Raw genomic sequence first — 22,805 nt, 5'->3', positions numbered from 1 at the left:
ACAGTTTACTTTGCTGAAGAGCCTCTGGTGAAGGGACTTTGTCAAAGGCTTTCTGAAAGTCCAAGTACATTATATCCACTGGACCACCCTTTTCCACAAGTCTGTGGAAAAGCATTTTAATAGATTAGTGAGGCATGATTTCCCTTTACAAAAGCCATGTTGATGTTTTTCCAACATATTGTGTTCATCTATATGTCTGATATTTCTGTTCTTTACTATATTTTAACCAATTTGCCCAGTACTGAAGTTAGGTTTACTGTCCTCTATTTGCCAGGATTGCCTCTGGAGCCTGTTTAAAAAATCAGCACTACATTAGCTATCCACCAGTCATCTGGCTCGGAGGCTGATTTAAGTGATAGGTTACATACTACAGTAGTAGTCTGCAATTTCATATTTGAGTTCCTTCAGAACTCTTGGGTGAATACCATCTGGTCCTGCTGATTTATTACTATTTAATTATCAATTTGTTCCAAAACCTCCTCTATTAACACCTCAATCTGGGACTGTTCCTCAGCTCTGTCACCAAAAAAGAATGGCTCAGGTATGAGAATCTGCCTCACATCCTCTGCAGTGAAGACCGATGCAAAGAATTAATTTAGCTTCTCCAAAACAGAGTTAGCTCTTTTAGCATCTTATGATCCAATAGCACCACTGATTGGCAGGCTTCCTGCTTCTGGTGTTCTTCTCATCTTCCTGGCAGAGAGCTCCAAAGTAAATCTGCCAACCAAGGGAAGAGGAGAAAGTTCACCGAGATAAAGAAACTGTGATTCCTGGTAATCAGGGAGGGAAAAGGGCCAGAACTCCAGTAACCACTACACTCCCACACATTTTGCTACATGGTAACATCTGTTATTACTCTTTTTAGAAGATGAATACCCATCCTCAAACCCTCTGTCTTTGCACACGGGAGCCACATGAAGATAACTGTAGCCCTTTTGCACTTCTTTGCATGGAGAGAGGGGGTTGGAAATGCTCATGGCACTGTTTGTGGGGAAAGAAAGAGTAGGGAGTTCATTAACATGAGCTCCTAAACCTTTAAGCAGTAACCAGCCACATAGAGGGTGCAGGTCTCCTCTTCCCAGCCTTAGACATGGGGCTTGACAGTCTTCAAGGCTTGGCCTGTCCGCGTTAGTATTAGCACTTCTGATAATAGAACTAAGGCCTGGTCTACACTAGGGTGGGGGGTCGAACTAAGGTACGCGACTTCAGCTACGCGAATAGCGTAGCTGAAGTCGAACTACCTTAGTTCGAACTTCTTACCTGTCTTGACGCCGCAGAATCGAAGTCCGCGGCTCCCCCATCGACTCCGCCACCGCCGTTCGCGGTGGTGGAGTTCCGGAGTCGACGGGAGCGCGTTCGGAGTTCGAACTATCGCGTCTAGATTAGACGCGATAGTTCGAACTCCGAGAAGTCGAACGCTATGCGTCGACCCAGCAGGTAAGTCTAGACCTACCCTAAGGGAGTGGTCTCAAATTTGGGAGAGCTTGGTAAGTTTATAGAGCTTCCTCAGGCTTAACAACTTTAATTTTAGACTATAAATATTAATCACTTCCTACCCTCACAAAAAGATTTGTTCTCTCTACTAATTTTGCATTATTTCAGAAGTTCAGATCTGAACTTATGACTTAAAGCCATCACTGTGTGGAAGAGAATGAAATAAAATAATCTCCCTGTCTTGAATTTTTCAGACTAGTGTATAAAAAAAAGAAAAGGAATGGAATGGCAAATTCCAAAACCATAAAACTAAATGAAAATATGTGAGTTCTGTGTATGTTTCATATGAGCAGAACAGCACCCCGCTAGGTTTAAAATTCAAAACATGATTTGTCTTGAATCTGTATCAGCATGAACTACCCTGGCAAGCCTCTATCTTTTCCCTTCGGTATGTGACTCTGACTGTATCTATTTCTTATTATTCCTCACTGTAAACAAAACAAAGCTGTCTTTTCCCCATGGTGCCTCTTCTGGCTAAGTTAACTGTTTGATCTGCATTCATGCCCTAATACATATTTGCACTCATCCTTTCATAGCTACAAAAATGACATTTAGAGCATGGCACAGCTTGACAACAGCACTCTGAAACTCAGACAGTGTAATTTAAACAAAGGCAGGCAGATGTCTTTGCAAGGGCTGAAGTAAGTGAATATGCAAGTCAAAATGTCTTAACATTTTTATTAAGGTATTGGCAATAATATATTAGCTACTTATTCTCATCATTATATAAATCACACTTCATAACCTCCACTTGTAACTAGTAGAATTTAATTTTCATTAGGGATGGGCCAAGACCAGTTTTCATAAAATAAGTATTAGTTGAACTTCATTCCTGTTCCCAATCTCCATTAAACCCAAATCTTTTTTAAGTTTCCTATCAGTTTGATTAAGGCTGGTCAACCTTTCAGATTAACCACCCCTTTAACCTCTATTAACATACCTGTCCTTTCAATTTCACTATTCCAATACACACTCTTCTGTCAGTTCTCCACCCCACCCCTTAAAGATAATTGTAGGGGTTCCAACAACTTCTATGCCATTTGTTTTAAAATATGTTTGCATAATTTCATCGGATTTGTTTAGTAAAATTGGGTGTAAGGAATCTTATATGCAGTATGATAAATTCTGCCTTCAGTTACACCCATCTGCCTGGAAAATAAAGAAACTACAGTATCACACATAAAACATGAAATGATCATTGCAAAGGGCTCGTTGGATTCTGCCATTGTCTAGACTCTAAATGTTACCTAAATAATTTATTTGGTGTATCAAAGGCAAGATAGGAAGAGTGTGTATCAGAAGGAGCTGAGGAGAGGAAAGGAAGATAATGCACTGTGCAATTTAATACTGATAATTTATTGATGCAGGCCACTTAAAATGCCCTGGGATTCATCTCTTTAGTATCAGTAATTCTTTTTATAACCTCTATTTCATAAGCCTGTATTTGCGATATAAATTATTAAAAAAAATAAAAGTATCTTGATTGGGGCCTTTGGATGTTACTGCAATACTAATAACAAAAGACATCTCAATGAGAGCTGCCATTTTACTGCTAATGTATTTCCCAGAAAGACATTCTGTGTTCTGACATAATCCACAATAATGGAAGTATTAACCAGTAGATTAATTCAGGAGAGGCTGAAGAACTCCCTAGTTGTTTTAAAGTAACTTTTATTACATACTAGAAAAGTTTGCATTCAAAATCTGTAAACATTCTTTGAACTAATAAAGAGTTCTAATAAATAATAGATCTTGACTGTGAATATCATTAGCCTTTCCCATGCATTCAAATGATGAGAAGCCCTTTCTTCATTACAGACTATGGGCTAAATCCCAATCACCTTCTTCACATGAGTAGTCCTCTTGAAGTCAATGACACTTTTCATGCAAAGAAGGAAAGCTGAATTTGTCTTCCTAGGGGGCCAGATCCTGCAACTCGGTCCACCTGAGCAGACACTTACACCCATGCAGAACAATGGGGCTGTATGCAGTTGCAGGGGTCCACCTGAGCAAATCCAGGTGCAGCCACAAGTTAGCAGACAAGCACGATGGGTAGCTCCCTATTTCTTCAGCCATTTGGAATTATTATTTAATTTAACAAAACATTAGGAGAAAATAATGATTGTTTTGAACATTTAAAAAAAAACCCTGATGAAGTGATTACATAATTGTTTAAAAATAAGTATTTTGCTGTACTTGTTTGTCAACAATTTGACCTCCCCAGCTCTCATATGCTGGAGAAATCATAATGCTCTTATGCTTAAATCTAAAACAAACTAACAAAAATGTTTTCATTTAAATCACAAAACATATGAATGAAATTATTTATTTTCCTCTTTAATTGAATAACCATTGTGTTTTTACATAATCCCATATTTCTACTTCACTACAGCTGGGTCACTTTATAACAGCAGAGTTTGGCCCTTTGAACCTAAGGGTAAGTCTACATTTGTGCTAGCAGGTGCGATTCCCAGCTTGCATAGATGTACTCATGCTAGCTGTGTTTGGGATCGCACCTGCAAATAACAGTGTGTTCACAGCGGCACACTGAGCATGCACTCAGGGGTTAGGATTGTCGCAGGCAGGATTGTATTTGGGGCAGCTAGCCTGAGAACCACTCATGCCACCACAGATACATTCGCCGTCTCCAACTCAAAGAATACTTCCAGGACAACACTGAACAGCGCACTGATACACAGTTACCCTCCCACTAACAGCACAAGAAGAAGAACTCCACATGGACTCCTCCTGAGGGTCGAAATGACAGTCTGGACGTATACAATGAATGCTTCCGCCGACGTGCACAGGCAGAAATTGTGGAAAAACAACGTCACTTGCCTCACAACCTAAGTCGTGCAGAACACAATGCCATCCACAGCCTCAGAAACCATCCTGACATTATAATCAAAGAGGCTGATAAAGGAGGTGCTGTTGTCATCATGAACAGGTCTGACTACCAAAAGGAGGCTGCCAGACAACTCTCCAATACCAAATTTTACAGGCTACTTCCGTCAGATCCCACTGAGGAATACACTAATAAACTGCACCATCTACTCAGGACACTCCCTACACTAACACTGGAACAAATCAACATACCCTTAGAATCCCGACCAGGGTTATTCTATCTACTACCCGAGATCCACAAACCCGGAAATCCTGGACGCCCCATCATCTCTGGCATTGGAACTCTCACTGAAGGACTGTCTGGATATGTGGACTCTCTACTCAGACCCTATGTTACCAGCACTCCCAGCTATCTCCGTGACACCACTGATTTCCTGAGGAAACTACAGTGCATTGGTGACCTTCCAGAAAACACCATCCTAGCCACCATAGATGTAGAGGCTCTCTACACAAACATCCCACACGCTGATGGAATGGAATACAAGCTGTCAGGAACAGTATCCTTGATGATGCCACAGCACAACTGGTTGCTGAGCTCTGTGCCTTTATCCTCACACACAACTATTTCAAATTTAATGACAATATATATCTCCAGATCAGTGGCACCGCTATGGGCACCCGCATGGCCCCACAATATGCCAATATTTTTATGGCCGACCTGGAACAACGCTTCCTCAGCTCCCGTCCACTCATGCCCCTTCTCTACCTACGCTACATTGATGACATCTTCATCATCTGGACCCATGGGAAGGAGACTCTGGAAAAATTCAACCATGATTTCAACAGCTTCCACCCCTCCATCAACCTCAGCCTGGACCTATCTACACGGGAGGTCCACTTCCTAGACACCACGGTGCAAATAAGTGCTGGTCACATTAACACCACCCTATAACGAAAACCTACCGACCGCTATGCCTACCTTCATGCCTCCAGCTTCCATCCCGGGCACACCACAAGATCCATTGTCTACAGCCAAGCACTGAGGTACAACTGCATCCGCTCTAACCCCACAGACAGAGACCAACACCTACAAAATCTCCACCAAGCATTCTCAAAACTACAGTACCCACACGAGGAAATAAGGAAACAGATCAACAGAGCCAGATGTGTACCCAGAAGCCTCCTACTGCAAGACAAACCCAAGAAAGAAACCAACAGGATTCCACTGGCCATCACATAGAGTCCCCAGCTCAAACCCCTCCAACGCATCATCAGGGATCTACAACCCATCCTGGACAATGATCCCACACTTTCACAGGCCTTGGGTGGCAGGCCAGTCCTCACCCACAGACAACCTGCCAACCTGAAGCATATTTTCACCAGCAACTGCACACCACACCATAGTAATTCTAACTCAGGAACCAATCCATGCAACAAACCTCGATGCCAACTCTGCCCACATATCTACACCAGCAACACCATCACAGGATCTAACCAGATCAGCCACACCATCACCGGTTCATTCACCTGCACGTCCACCAATGTAATATATGCCATCATATGCCAGCAATGCCCCTCTGCTATGTACATCGGCCAAACTGGACAGTCTCTAAGGAAAAGGATAAATGGACACAAATCAGACAGTAGAAATGGCAATATAGAAAAACCTGTAGGAGAACACTTCAACCTCCCTGGCCACACAATAGCAGATCTTAAGGTGGCCATCCTACAGCAAAAAAACTTTAGGACCAGACTTCAAAGAGAAACTGCTGAGCTCCAGTTCATCTGCAAATTTAACACCATCAGCTCAGGACTAAACAAAGACTGTGAATGGCTTGCCAATTACAGAACCAGTTTCTCCTCCCTTGGTTTTCACACCTCAACTGCTAGAACAGGGCCTCATCCTCCCTGATTGATCTAACCTTGTTATCTCTAGCTTGCTTCTTGCTTGCTTATATATACACCTGCCCCTGGAAATTTCCACTGCTTGCATCTGAAGAAGTGGGTATTCACCCACGAAAGCTCATGCTGCAAAACGTCTGTTAGTCTATAAGGTGCCACAGGATTCTTTGCTACTTCTACAGATCCAGACTAACACGGCTACCGCTCTGATACTTGACACAGATACATTGTTATTTTTAGGTGCTAGCTCAAACAAAGCTAGCATGGGTTTGTCTATGTGAGCTGGGACACACCCCAGCTCAAATATAGATGTACCCTAAATCAGTCCAGTGCCCCTTAAAAGATACAATTAACTACATTTTAAAGTCTACTGATCTGAAACCGGATAGAGTTTGTTGGTTAATTAGTTTACAGACAGCCTTTTACATCATTTTAAAGAAAAAACATCTTTTTTTAGTTTTATGAAGTTATGTAGTGTCACTGTCTAGACACACTGAGCACTGACTTAATTATAGTACATCAAATCAATTTGACTGAACTACTATACATCAACACGGTGTACAACCAAGAGAAAGCTACTTTCACAGCAAGTTATTCATCATTGTCACCACAGCCTCATTCTGTTCACTCCAGAGAAAACACTCTGGACAAACACTCCTCCCCTGGGCCAGGAATAAATGAACAAGTTTAGAAAAGACTACCAAGACTCTGATACTGCAAATCGTTAAGCGTGTTGGTAATTTTGCTCACATGAATGATCTCATTGTCTTCAACAGGATTACTCTTGTCAGCAAAGTTATGCAAGTGCTTAATTGTTTGCAGGATCAGGATCCAAATTTGTTTCTCCATCTACATTACTAGAAGCCTTTGCTACCACCTACTGATCTTCATAGAACAGTACCACAGAAGTGAAGTTACACCAGTGTAAATGAGATCAGAGTTGAGCCAGAAGTTTAACAACTGGTTAAATTACTTAACATAGCCAGAACCTTATCACAGATTCTGTAGTTACGTCTGCATCTGCTGTTCCATAAATCCCCTTTTTTCTCTCCAAAGGTTTACAGCTGTAGCATTAAAACAAACTTCACTCCAGATCGAACTTATCCAAGATCAAATAAAGTTTGGACATTGTTAAATTACACCAGTGTAAAAAGTTTCCCAGGTGGTGTTCTGGATTCTGCTAGATACAGGAATGCCACATATCAACATCACCACTAAGTTAGTTTATGCAAACTAGTTTAAAGCACAGAAAGTTAGAGAAAAGCACATTTTCTTTTCCTCTCAGTTATCTTCTTAGACAGATCATCAATCATGTAATAATTCAACTGATCAACAACACATCAAAATATTTGGGGTAACTAGCACATTTCATTATTATGAAAGCACTGACCTTGGTTCCAGTTACTGTCTTACACTTAAAGCAGGGATTGAAACACTTTATTATGTTTCAAGAACACTTTAGCAGCAGCTCAATGCACTGCAGTGGTCAAAAAGGCCAACAGAATGTTAGGAACTATTAGGAAATGGATAGAAAATAAGACTGAAAATATCATAATGCTACTATATAAATCCACAGTGCACACACACAATTAACCTGTGGAACTCATTGTCATGGGATGTTGTGCTGGCCAAAAATGTAACTGAGTTAAAAAAAGAACTAGATAAGTTCACAAAGGATAGGTCTATCAATGGCTATTTGTTTTTATGTACTTCATATTTTAGAATTTCATATTGCTTTAAATATTGCTACATTGTATCACTTCTTTTATTTACCTGTTTTTATCTGGTGTATCCCATTTGCATTATCTCTGTTGATTTAGTTGTTTATTGGTTTCTTTTTTTCATTTTGGATATTTAAATAAATGTTTCTTTATTTCAGTGTCACACTCAATTATTTATTTGGGGACATCCTTTAGAGTATAGGGAAAAGATTTATTTGTAAAATTGAAGTGGTTACTCCTTGAGTGCAGTCTCATTAATAATCATAATCAATAATTCCCTCTTTTGATTATCCTGCATTCATCATATGAGAAGCACTTAATTAGTAATTCCATGTAATTAACTGTTGGTTCTCCCAATTATCAAGTTTGAGAATTGTTTGTTTTCTTTAGGAAATTTTATTTTAAAAATTACCTGGTGGCCAACCTCATTTCTATCTCACAGCACCCTGTGTCTGATCATGCTTTTGCCTCTCAGCATCAGAACAATGCAGACTCTTCAACCTACCCACATAGCTAAAACTCATTCAAATCCCACACATTAACTATATTTGAAGATTTGTTTTAGAATTAATAGTACTTTTTGCTGTTATTCTTCATAACTGAAAGTTTCTTATTCAGCAGGGGCTGACATATAATGTTCTTCCATTTCCAACTGGCTGCCACTCTGTTATTGCTGTCCACGACAGCGAAGCCACAGCCTGCCCTTAGTTACTTATTCCAATAAGAGCTGCCCTCAGGGAAGGTGGTACTCAATGACAGTATAGGGGACAATGCACAGTTAAGGCAACCAAATAACCTTAACTCTCCCTTGTGTGCCACTACAAAGGGAAAAATAGAAAAAATCTGTGTCTTTAAAAATCAATTAAATTTAATCTAGGATTACAAATACTGATGCACTAATTATATTTGTATGTCGATTGCATAGCATTATGCAAGTTAATGTTAAGGTTGCCTTAACTGTGCATTTCCATACCTTCCCATGTTTGGATTTCTTTTCAATGTAATCTTAATTCTGAATTTTCTGAGTTTGTAATGCTTGCTTTTTAATAATTACAACATCCATGTAATGCTTAACTGTTAAATTACTTCTATGCCCTCAACCTTTCAATTTATTTTAATAGGATATAGGCTCCTAAATCATGTAGGCACTTTTGAAAATGTTATTCTAAATTAAACTGGAGTTAACACTGAGAGTAAAAGCATGACAGGTGTGGCAACCTATAGCCTCACTCCTACTGAGACCAATAGGAGATGGCAGCCATCACTTGCTTCTAATAGATTCCCAGATAAAAAACTATGTGTAAAAATTTCCCAAAGCAGCTAAATTATTTGTAAATTTAAGTCCCATTAATTTATGGACCTCCAATGTGACTCAGAATCCTAATTCACTTACGCACTTTTATGTATGTTACACATAGTTTCCCTCTGGGAATCCATAAGAGGCAAGTGACTTTCAGAAGTGAGCCCAAACTACAAAGTTCCGATCCTAATCCAGATCTAATCCAAAGTTTGGGAGTATTTGGATCCAGAGTTTTGATTTGATTTGACTCTCTGATAATTTTCCATATACACTCACCATTTACTTATTCCCAAAACTGTTCCTCTTTCTTCCTATTTCACTGTTTTGTCTACTGTTCATTTTTTCAGAGTCTCTGAACATAGGGGTTAGTTTTAGAATTTAGTGATCTAAACAGATGATTATGTGTTTGAGCTTTGAAATATATTCTACACTGGAGAATGGAAATGACAAATGAAGAAACCTAATGGGCATATATATTTTCCTTTTCCATGGCACTTCATAGTAAAATTTATTTATAAAAGCCACATTCAGGGCTGGAGAAGAAACAACTTTCTAAGCAGATGATTTTGCATCTGCTATAGAATCAAAGCCAAGTACAAGAACAGTATACACTCAAAACTCGTAACCTGGTTATCTCTTTAAAAAATGGTCTTATGGCAAGTTACTTATCAATTAAAAAAAACAACAGCCCTGTCCTATAATACTTCCAACCGCCATGGGTCCTTGGAGAAATCTTAGCTGTTCAACTGCCAAAAAAATCAAGCTTCTAAACATAAACTTTAAAAGGTCTACAAAGACATTCTGTGGGTCAGGCTGGGCAAAGGCAAACATATTCATAGGCACCTGAAAGAGAGGCCAGAAGTGAGTATAAGCAAAAGCTACGCAAAGCTCTTATCCTGTTACAATAGTTGATTTTTGTTTCTAGGCTCCCCTGAATGGACTCAGTGTTCTGTCTAGACAAACACTATAAAGATTTAAAGTAACATACTGCAATGTGCCTCATCGCTCCAGTCATCACAGTCATTGTAGCCATTACATTGTAGTTTCCCATGGATGCAGATTCCACTGGCACATAAGAAGCTCTCATCTCCTCCGCACAGCACTAGGAAGGGAAGAAAAGGAAAAAACACAGGATAAGCTTTTCAGATTTTAAAAATAACATCATAAGCAATATCTGTTTTGAACATGTATCATCCATTAGAAGTATATTTAAACAACAAACTCACAATCAGTCTTAATTAGAGATGGGCTGGGAAAGTGGGATTCAGATGCAGACCAGGTTTAGGCTAGCAACTGGGGGTTCGGGAGCAAGACAATCAGGGCTAAGGTTCCAACTCAGTAGTACCAAAGTGAGATTTTCTTTCTATGAATTTATATGCCCCACTTCACCATAGTGTGGGTGCCCCTCAAACATTCATGAATTGATCTCATAACACCATATTAGGGAAGAATTATTATCCCCATTGGACAGAAGGGGAATTGAGACACACAGACCATGACTAGTAGTTTTGGATGCCCCTCTTGAGATACCTTAAAGAGGACCTGATTTTTTAGAGGGTGGGTATTCAGAATGTTCTGACAACACAGCCCCTTTATGGTGTCTCAAGCTGGGCACTCAAAAATGGAGGCATTGAAAATCACCAGTCATTCAAAAAAACTTAACCTAATTGACATATACAAGGTCTCTGACAAAGCCAGGAATAGAATCCACATGCCCACGTCCATGCTTTACCCCAAGGCCTTGCACACCTACCCTGACAAAATTCATGAGGTAGGTAAGTAGTATTATACAGGGGTACAATTCTAAAGGCTGTCAGGTAAAGGGGGTTGACCTGCATTGTGTGGTTTTGTTCTTTTTTAAAACTACTGTTGTTCTCAATAAAGCTAAGCAAAATGGCAATTTTCACCAACAGCAAAATATAGTTATAAAAACAAAATTGAGAGATAGTTTCTAGGAGCAGAAAAGTGTCAATTTGCTGCTAGAAAGTCATTAAATTTAACTGTAAAAATGGCAGATTTCCATCAGGCAATTTCATGAAAATTCAAAATTCTGTTCACATAGTGGAACTTAACCATTTTTAGCCGGGTCAGTTTTGCACTGTATTAGAAATGCAGCTGGCCATATCATAGAGTCTGAAGCTTAATATGACACATGTGACCAAAGTTTATGGTCACATAAAGGAGCCATATAGATGTTAGAAGAAAAAGTTAACTAAATCAAATTTTGTATGCTTGGGTAAAAGCATCTCCAAAAGCTGTACAGGTAATTCTGTTGTATCCCAAAGTACAAAGCAAATTAGGCTTACAGCCAAAATATGTTTCTAATTAATAATATTACTGTGACAGGTATTCCAATCACATGCAGTGTCTTTGGGGACTATTGTATTAACTTTATGAATGTCATATGTGTTACTGTAGGCTAGGGATTGTATTCTGCTTCATGGGAGAGGGTTATCACAGCTCCTTCAGGAACAAAAAACACCCGGGGGAGATTACTGCTGTCCTGAGATTGAAAACAGCTCTAGAAAAGTACAACCCCCTGGAGTGACTAGCATACACTGGTTCAGGTCAGTTTCAAAAGCCACAGGAGACAAAGAAAGAACTTGGGGGAACAAGAGCCAGATTGAATTGACAGAAAGGGCTTCATTTTAATCCAATGAACAGACATGACCCTTTGACGAAGGGGGGAGCCAAACCCTGCTGAAGGACTTTGATCTACTAGACCCACCCATACTGAAGATGGGCAACTGCTGATATGTTTAGGATTTAGACCTGTTGTTATATATTTTCTCTGTAAGGCTTCTGTCCTTCAATATATATACTCTTCTTTGAGAGAGCTGTTTGTTTACTAGTATCAGGGGGTAGCCGTGTTAGTCTGTAGCCACAAAAACAACAAGGAATCCGGTGGCACCTTAAAGACCAACAGATTTATTTGGGTATAAGCTTTCGTGGGTAAAAAACCTCACTTCTTCAGATGTGAAGTGAGGTTTTTTACCCATGAAAGCTTATGCCCAAATAAATTATTCCATTCTATGTGTTCGATTAAATGGGCTGTAGCCCATGAAAGCTTATACTCAACTAAATTTGTTAGTCTCTAAGGTGCCACAAGTACTCCTATTCTTTTTGCGGATACAGACAAACATGGCTGCTACTCTGAAACATAAAATAGTCACTGCTAGTGCCTGCATCTTTTGATCCTGAAATAAACTATTCTGATAGGATCATCATGCAGAGGAATGTCCACTATTTAAATCATGCTTAGTGTTTTAAAAGTCTCTTTGGTTGTTACCTACATGGTTACCCAAATCGAGCTAGGGCTGTCACCCTTTAGAGATCTTCACTGCAATTAGCTTTGTATGTGGGTTTTTGCAATATTGAGTTAAGGTGCAGCTTGGAAAGTGATGTTTTGGTATTCATTAACCCTTCATTTTTGAGTGTATTAATTCATTAAAGGCAAGAAGAGATTGTCATCTGAAGGTACATTCCCTCTTCCTGCACAATATGGAATTAAATAAATGTGTAAATGTGAAATAATATATACATCAGCCAAATGCATCCCTGATTTTACTCCACTGGAATCAACCCAATAGAATCAATGTAACACTAGTGATTAATTTGGCCCAATACTTTAAACCACAAATAGATTTCTAATCTCTGATAAGGAAAATTCACTTATCTCTAATACCCGAAAATGCAGCTGTCTTGTGGTGCACAGAACTATTTGCAACTCCAAATATAAATTTTTCATTTCAAGACCTATACCAATCACTGCCATATTGAATTTGTTTGCTGTTATTAAATATGTGAAAGAAATGGTAGTCAGATTCAATTTGGCTTTACAGAATTAAAGAAATGTAGGCCTGAAAGGGATCACAAGAAGTCATCAAATCCAACACACTGGGTTGTGGCAGGACCGAGTAAACCTAGACCACACCTGACAAGTGTTTATCCAACCTGTTTTTAAAAACTTCCTGAATATAATTATATATGCTTGTAAGAAAAGTCTATGGCTTTAAAGCCTCTAGTCCTATAGAAATTACTTCATTTTATAGGAAGAAAAGTCCAAATTCAGCTCCGCAATAGTTTGAAAGGTTTCACAGATGCATGTTGATCATATTTTGAAGAAATACAGACAGTCTGACTTGCAGACTGAGATGATCTGTTGATTTGGAAAGGTATTTTCATTGTTTTCTCTCTCCCACATCTGAGGTATAGTTCCAAGAAGGAATATCACTCATCCTTGATAATTTGGGTTCTCAGAAGTGCTGAGCCCTCTCACAACTCCAACTGCAGGTTCTCACCTCAAAAAATCAAGCACTTGTATGGTCGCATCAACAGCAAAGAATGCTAAGATACCAACCATTCTTTGGAAAGCACAAGTAGTAGCAATAATCAGAAGGAGCTGCAGCACTTTCCTTGGTGGCAATTTTGTTGTCCAAAGCCAGCCACATGTTCTTGCATACTATACTGAGAGGCTGTTCTCAAACTGGCAAACTTGGTAGGGTTTTCCTCAAGTTGCAGGCTATCAAAAGATGATATTTCTGATCATCCCAAAAAAGCTTTCACCCAGAACCCCATCCTTAGACCGGTGGTCTGATGAAGGTTTCCTGATGAAGGCTGACACCAGAGCATTCCATTAATGCTGATTATATCAAAGTCAGTACAGGATATGTTGTCCCACTATATTAAAATGCAGTGTCCTTCCTGTGAAATCAATAGGAAACTCTTGAAACTGAAATTTGGTCTGCAATAACATATTGATTGGCAAGCAATGTTATGTATCCAGAAGCAATGCTGGTGTATATATGTAAGATGCATACAAACAAAAGAAAAGTTTCACGTTCAGAATGGCAGAAGAATACCAGATGAACATAAATCACGAACAAAGGTACTTCCAAGCCGACTTCCCTAGGGGTGTGAGTCATAACAACCAAAATTAGGGTCTCTGCTAATTTTTTCTTACAACTATCCCCAAACATGTTAACTCTCAAACTCTACTGATTTATAGTTTCTAAAAGTGATATCATTTCCATATTTTTTTAAAAAAATAGATTTAAACAGAATCAAAAATATAAACTGAAATTTGTTAAAACTACCGCATATTGCACCTTGAAAATAGTGGACTTTGATTAACTAACTTGAAGAAATATCAATTAGTCTTTAACTTGCTCTGTCCTCATACAATAAAGAGTCTCACTGACACATTTATATTTGAAAACTAAGAAACACTTACAATTCACACAAAATCTGTGATACATGGAAGATTTAGAATATAGCCTTTCAAAATTATAAGTAAATCCATGGGAACACACAAGAGGATTTGCAATGGTCTTTATTAAAAAGTTAGCATTAACCAACTGTTTCCATACCAAGATGTGTGAGATACACTAGTCACTTCCTATTCTAAGTTATTTTTATCTATAAGGAAAGATAATGCTATCTCAGATTCTGAGATATGATTGATTTTAATAAATGATGCCTCTTTAAATGACATCTTCTATATATTTGGTGTCATTAAGAAGTAGGGTGACCAGATGCCCATATATTATAGGGACTGTCCCAATATTAGGGTCTTTGTCTTATATAGGCAACTGTACCCTCCCACCACCACCATCCCCTGCCCCCTCCGCCCCTCCAAAAAAGTCCCATTATTTCAGACTTCCTATCTGGTCACCCTATTAAGAAGTCAACATTTACCTTGGTACAGTATAAATACTTCCCAGTAGTGTCATATTCTATATTCAGGAAGTATTTTGGTAAAGTCAATATCACCTTAGAGTATTTGTTTACATTTTAAAGGAATCCACTGCATTTGGAAGTAATTAATCAATAAAAATGAATGATTTATTGGGAGAAATGGCTATTAATAGGAATCATGAATCTAGAATATTTGATTAAACATGATAAGCTTCTCAAAACTAGTTGGGGAAATTTTTTTTCCAAAAACTTTATTCAACAACGGAAAGACTCTAATATATGAACTAAACCAGAGGAAATGATTTACGATACCCCAATTAGGCTCCTGTCAGAAGAGTTCTTAAATTCACTGAAAAACAAAGCACTTTTGGCCTTCATTATTTACAGTTTCCTGTTAAATAACAGCAAAATCACATTTAAAACTTAAGCATATATAAATTTGATCTAAAAATTGTGTGGCAGACATCTATCTTGCAGTCAGAGGCACTAAACATAACTTGAATTTTCTAAAGTAGGGAGAGGTTTCTTGGAACCTCCAACAGAGGATTAATTTGGTTTCTGCAGAAATGTTCATGTGTTGGAGATGCTTAGTACATACAAATAATTATAAAACAATTTGTTATTGTCCCAACCATAAGGAAATTTTAGAATGACAGTTGGCAATTAAACAAAATCAGCCCCTGATATAAAGGTCACAAACATTTTTCACTTAAACATCTCAAAGTGTATGCCTCTTCTTTACAGGCTTGCCAGTTCTTTGTTCAGTGGCTCCACCAGAGCACATGAAACTCTGTGTTTCAGTAGTCTCATGAGCTGCATACAGGGGCCTATTTCTAATTTCAGCTTCCTCTCTAGGTGGCCATCTCCTTGAAAAATGTCCTTGTATTCTGTTTTACTAGACAGAGCCCATGGTGATGGTTTTCCCTCTTCTTTCATGTTGAAGATATTCTGGTCTTTTACTGTGAGGAAATCCAGGGCTTGCAATGGCCTGTTGCTCAGCAATGGGTGGTACTCCTGTGTCAATGCCAAGCAATAATATCTGTTGTTTCATGGGCTTCTTATCAACAGTCTGCATTAGCCCACTCACCTTAGAATGGTTTTATTGTACATCGCCAGCACTTGGTCACATTTCTCCAGTCTTATTATATTGCTGCTTATCAGTGTTTGTGAAGGGTTGAATCACAGAAACCCCCTTTGGGACTGCCAGCTGATGTGCTGAGGCTACCTCTGAGTCTGTTTTCCCTGCCAGCTTAGGACTTTAGTGCCCTGCCTAGTTTGAGCCAAACACGCTTGCCTGCTGCAAACCCAGACCCAGGTCTGAACTACATCCTTCAAAAGCCACAGGCTTAACTGAAAACAGCTTAAGAAGTGTTCCTGTCTCCAAAACCCAGGTGCCCAGTTCCCATTGGGGTCCAAACCCCAAATAAATCCGTTTTACCCTGTATAAAGCTTATACAGAATAAACTCATAAATTGTTTGCTCTCTATAACACTGATAGAGAGATATGCACAGTTGTTCCGCCCCTCCTCCCCAGGTATTAATACATGCTCTGCATTAATTAATAAGTAAAAAGTGATTTTATTAAATACAAAAAGTAGGATTTAAGTGGTTCCAAGTAATAACAAACAGAACAAAGTGAATTACCAAACAAAATAAAATAAAACACACAAGTCTACACCTAATACAGTAAGAAAACTGAATACAGATAAAACCTCACTCTCAGATGTTTCCACAAGCTTCTATCACAGACTGGACGCCTTCCTAGTCTGGGCACAATCCTTTCCCTAGAACAGCCCTTGTTCCAGCTCAGGTGGTAGCTAAAGGATTTTTCATGATTGCAGCCCCTTTTGCTCTGTTCCACCCACTTGTATATCTTTTGCACAAGGCGGGAATCCTTTGTCCCTCTCTGGGTTCTCACCTCTCCCTCTAAATGGAAAAGCACCAGGTTAAAGATGGATTCCAGTTCAGGTGACATGATCACATGTCACTGTAAGACTTCAAGCCTTCATTCCTTCCAGCTATATTTCATATTTCTAGTTTCAGATACAAGAATGATACACACATACAAATAGGATGACCACACTCAGTAGATTATAAGCTTCATAATGATACCTTACAAGAGAGATTTTGCATGAAGCATATTCCAGTTACATTATAATCACACTCATTAGCATATTTTCATAAAATCATATAGAGTGCAACGTCACAGTGTTACTGGGATTTTTTACAGCTGGCTCCACAATCCATCTGGATTCAAACTAGTCATAGATTTAATAGCATAGTTACAAATGTGGCAACTGAATGGCTGGCAGCCTTCTTCTGCAATGCATGTACATTGAAAGTCTTTGTGTCTACTAAAATCACACTGCAGACTTCCTCCTCTTCACTGGAAGTCTGTATGTTCTCCATCACAACGTACAAAACCGCTATTTTCTTCCTGAGCTAGCTGTGGAATCGGGACAGAAAGTTGTTCTGTGTCCACCCCTTGCACTATTGCCACAAATTGAGCATTTTTGTTTCTGCCTTTCAAGTTGCTTTCTACAGTATACATACTGAACCATGATATCTGCATGTCTACACTCTGAAGTTGTCAACAAAACTTTTGTCTTTCATGGGTGCTTAAAAAAGACCTCCTGCAAAAGATAAAAGTTTTGCCGACGCAAGTGGCAGTGTGAACGTGGCTTTGTCGGCAGGCGTGCTCCCCTGCCGACAAAGCTAACGCCACTTGGGGGCTGGAAGTATTTTGTCAGCAAAAATGCCGACAAAGTACTGACAAAGAGCGTTTACACACACTGACTTCTAGGTGCTGTTTGTTTGCCTGTTAATCACACTCTCTTTCTTGCTGTGCGTCTCACTAGACTGACCACTGTCACCATGTTTCATGTAGCACATACTGGGTAACAACATTAAGGACTACATGATTGTAAAATTTAACTGGTTCTTTATGAAAAAAAAATTTACAGAGAAGTTGCAGCTAGTATTCTAGCCATGTGCATGCAGACTGACTTCCTTGTGCCCCCTCTAAACTCTTCTCTCCTGCAACCTGTGCTCCTCTCTCAAAGTTTCATGCAGTCTGCTCCAATGGCTATCTTAAAGCAAGATGCTCTTGTGGGCAGATGATCTTTCCATAAGGTTACTCTATCTATGGTTTGTCACAGCATAGTGGTTTCCTAAAATAATCTCTAAAAATCCTTGAAAGGATTTGTCGCCTTTGGATTCAGAATTCTGTTAAATCTCTTCTCAGCTGTATATAAATACTACTTATGTGATGGATAGTACCTTACATCTCACCTCAATTACTGTAACATTCTTCCCTCTGGCCTCCAATACATACACATTGCCTTCCTTCAATCCATACAACATGCAGTTACCAAAGTAATCTACTTTGCATATCAATCTGATCATGTCATTTCCCTCTCTGAATCACTCCACTAGTTCCCAATCCACCAGTGCAACAAATTTCTGCTTCTTATCACCATATTCATAACTCTACTTGTCCTTCCCTTGCCAAGATTCACATTGCCCCACTACTTTTCAATTCTAAAATGGGTCCTGACAATAGTGGTAAGTGGCTCATCCAAGTCTTCTTAAACCAGAAACCACCTTCTAGAACAATCTTCTAAAATACAATAGTACAACACAATAGGTAATAATTGGAGATATACCAATCTCCTAGAATTGGAAGGGACCTTGAAAGGTCATTGAGTCCAGCCCCCTGCCTTCACTAGCAGGACCAATTTTTGCCCCAGATCCCTAAGTGGCCTCTTCAAGGATTGAACTCACAACCCTGGCTTTAGCAGACCAATGCTCAAACCACTGAGCTATCCCTCCGCCCTAGTGCTCTAGCAATAATGCACTATCATGATCTTTACCAGTAACCCATCGTAACATATGTAGGAAAATTAGACTTTCTCCCCCCCAGATTAATTTTCAGTCAAATTAATATAGGATAGCTTTCCTTTGTTTTTTATTATCCTAAAATAAAACACACTGAATATTGCACTGTATCAAATATTGTCATAAGCTTGTCAAAAATTCACCCCATTTAATAAAGCAAAGGGCTCCCATTCATATGAATGAAACAGGATTGTCAGTTTCTGCTTTGGATGTTACTGTGGTGAAGCCACATGTCAAAAGATCAAATTAATTATTATGCTGAGCCATCTGGTATCCAGACAACTGGCTGCAACCTGTGATAACAGAAGTCTCTAAACATTTACAGGCTTATTACTGATGGGTTTAACATCTAGACTATCAAACAAAATTTTCAAAGAACAACTAGATATTTTACGATATCATTATATAATAGTATGCCTCTGCCAGTGAAAAAGAGTTCTGAAAGTTCTTCAGGCATATTTTAATTGATGGACTAATGTGTTGTTAATTTAAAACAGTTGTTTAAAGTTTGCCGTCTGTTACGTGAGGTTTTGCAACAAGTCATGATGTGAAGATTTACAAACAGATGTCCGTGAACAAAAAAGTAATGTTTTATCTTACATAACACTAAGCTCAATAGCCCTCCAAAATACATACAGTACATACAGTACAGAAGCGGGACAGGGAAGCGGGGCCGGGCGGCCGTGGACGGGGACCCGGAGCCGGGCAGCCAAAGAAGCGGGACCCGGTAAGCGAGCCGGGCGGCAGGCGAAGCGGGGAGCGGGTAAGCGGGGCCAGGCGGGCAGGCGGCAGGCGGCGGGACCGTAAGCGGGCCAGGCGGGCGGGCGCGGCGGGACCGGGAAGCGGGCCGGGCGGGCGGGCGGCGGCGGGACCGCGGCGGCGGGCCGGGCGGACGGGCGGGCGCGGCGGGACGCGGGAGCCGGGCGGCTGGGGACGCGGGAGCGGGCGGCTGGGGACACGGTGGGTCGGGACGCGGGAGCCGGGGCCGGGGCCGCGGCTGGGGATACAGGGCTGGGCGGCCGGTGAGCGGGCGGCTGAGGACGCGGGGAGCTGGGCGGCTGGGGCTGGGGAGCCGGGGGGTTGGGAACGCGGGGAGCCGGGCATCCGGGGACGCGGGGCGGGAGCCGGGCGGCCGGGGACGCGGGGCCAGGGCAGGAGTCGCGCAGCTGGGGACGCGGGGCCAGGGCAGGAGTCGCGTGGCCGGGGAGGGATGCGGCAGGAGCCGGGCAGGGCCGCCGCCGGAGTTAGTAGTTTACCGGTAAGTGGCAAATTCGGCGCTCTTCTGTGCTCGAGATATTAGGGTTCGGCGAGATTAAAGAATCGACATAACCGATGAGAAACCGATAAGACAAAGAGGGAGTTTGGCGGTTCCACTTCTAAAACGTCGACTTAATACGATTGGCAAGTTAACCGAGGTCGAGATAAATGGGTTCGACTGTATTGTGAAATGAAAACACTTACTCTAAATAATGTTTTGCCCTATGCACAGATTGGAAAAACCAGCAAGAATTGATTTATAGCTATCATTTTTTACCACTAAGCATGCATAAGTGCTACCCAGCAGAATACTTCAGAGAACATGGAAATAATTTAAAATAAGCAGCAGCTTCTTGCATGCTAAACAAACAGAAATTAAAATTAGTGGTTCCTCAGAACTTCCAAACTGAACATTAAATCATATTAAGGCCCTAATACTGCCTCTTTACTCTGAAACAAATCATACCCTACGCAATAAAAACCTGTATTAGGGCCAGGAAACTTCATGAGTTTTAACTTCTGTACTTTCCCACACATCATCCTGCTTGCAACTTCATCCTCATTGTCATAGAGTGGTCAGAAGGGGATGTGGCCTGAAAAGGCCAATACAATATAGCTAATCACAGAGAGCTGTGAGCCAGATGGAAACAAACCCAGTTACCATAATGGGAAGTGGTGCCCATTTTTGTACACGTCCCCTTCACTTCAAGGATGTTTTGCAATGGGATGATTTCACCCATAGGCAAAATTGCTATTGGCTATAATGGGAGAGATGACTGAGTCAGGACAGCTAGATCACGTGCTGAAGGTGCTCTAGCATAAATAGGCTTGACAGAATTCAATTTTTAAAATAATTTCAACAGATAATATTGATATTTATTTTTAAGCATCTTTTTCAATTTTTATCTATTTACATTTTCACAGTTGTACAAAATTATGGGTTTTAAGGGTCTTTTAAATTTAATTTGAGGGAAATTATGGGGAGCATCAGACAATAATTATTTAATGACAGATGTAGAGATTCAAGAGGATAACCATTAAAACACAGACTGTCAATGTCACATATTTAAATGTACAAAGTAAATATCCTTAAATCAAACTCTAATAAGTTCTCAAGCAATATTTTTCCTACTTTGCCTATCTGTAAATTTTGATTATCAATGAAAATATTTTTCATCAGTTGGTATGTGTGTGTACAGTGACCAATATTTAGCAATAAAAATCAAATCCTTCCAAGCCTGAGCATAATATTGCTCAGAATTAAAGTTAAAAACAAAAAAACAGTTAAAAATGATAAGAATATTGGAAAAAATATACTCTAAAGTTAAACATTTTGCTTAAATAGTTTCATAGATTCAGCATTAATATCCAGATAAGCTAGAGTGACCAGATGTCCTGTTTTATAGTGACAGTCTCGATTTTGGGGGCTTTTTCTTATATAGGCACCTATTACTCCCCACCCCATCTTGGTTTTTTACCCTTGCTATCTGGTCACCCTAACATAAGCAAATCATTAATTATTTGTATGATTTATTCATTTGTTGAAAAGTACCATGTAACTGGTAATTGTTGTGATAAATATTCCATGCACTTTCAGTTTATGGGGAAAAAAACATCACACCAAAACTTTTAATAACAAGTCTATTAGCTCTACAATGTATTGAAGAAAAAAAACTTCATGTAAATTTATACTCTGGCACTTTATGATAATACATCAATGTGCTTTGAGAAGAACTGGCCAAAAAATAATAAGCATTTTCTGCAAAAATATTTTGAAAGCAGCAAATCATTTTTTTCCAAAAATTTCCAAGGAAGTTTTCAGCTTTTTGATGGCAAAAATAAAAACAATACATTTAGTTTTTGAAAACTGTGGTGGGATGGCTGCCCCACACAGGGAGAAGAAGGAGGTTAAAAGCAGCACCAGGGAGGCTGCGCAGAACCCACGAATGAGGAAAGGGCTTACTGAGCCCACTAATAAGGGGAAGGCTTGCTGGAGCAGCCAATTAGGGCCAGCGAGGGCCATATATAAAGGGCTGCTCCACAGAGCAGTCTCTCTCTGGAAGGCAAGGGAGAAGGACTAGCTGCCTGAAGAAGTGCCATAGCTAGAGCAATGCTGGGCAGGGACAGCAGAGTGTGAGAGTGAGCTGCTGACTGACCACTGCTAGGCTGGGGCCTTGCTACAAGAGCTGAGAGGGTGCTAGGGCTACGGGGCAAGCGGCTCAGGGAAAATAGACAGCAGGTTAGAGGAGCGCAATAAGGGGCTGCCAGCTATAGGGTCCCTGGATCAGGACCCAGAGTAGTGGGTGGACCTGCCCTCCCCCCGCTTGCACTTGTCAATGAGGAGAGTGGCCAGTATCCAGACTGCAGTTTGCCCCTGAGGCAAGGGGCTGGACCTTGGAGGGATTAAGAACTGTTGGTCCCCCCCGGAAGGTGGAGGGAGAAAGCAGAGTCCAGAAGAGGACATTGCAGTCTGGGGAGCAATGCGGGTCCAAAGAGTGGTAACAGCATTGACAGCAGGTGTGACATCACGAGCTGAAGGTGGACTGGAAGGGCCGAGAGCTAATTCCCAGGACGGCCAGCAGGAGGTGTCACCATGGTGAGTCCCGCCCCATTACAAAAACCAAAATATTGTTGAGCTTTGGTATTCATTTTTCAAGGGCTTTTTTCTGACTCTCCTGTTTTTCCCTCTACTT

The 22,805-nt window shown here is 40.3% G+C and overlaps 1 protein-coding gene across 8 annotated transcripts in view; it reads right to left on the bottom strand.

Moving 5' to 3' along the window:
* Positions 1-22,805, bottom strand: part of CORIN (corin, serine peptidase) — a 289,837-nt gene that overhangs the window by 99,965 nt on the left and 167,067 nt on the right. For all 8 annotated transcript variants that reach the window (XM_039541668.1, XM_039541670.1, XM_039541669.1 and 5 more), the window contains exon 6: positions 10,250-10,363. In XM_039541668.1, coding sequence (XP_039397602.1) covers positions 10,250-10,363 — 114 coding nt within the window. The remainder of the gene's footprint in view (positions 1-10,249; positions 10,364-22,805) is intronic.

This window comes from Mauremys reevesii, linkage group 5 (assembly GCF_016161935.1).
Source record: "Mauremys reevesii isolate NIE-2019 linkage group 5, ASM1616193v1, whole genome shotgun sequence".
NCBI lineage: Eukaryota > Metazoa > Chordata > Testudines > Geoemydidae > Mauremys > Mauremys reevesii.
Note: the sequence above shows the minus strand (reverse complement) of the source record. Positions and strands in the feature narration are given on the sequence as shown.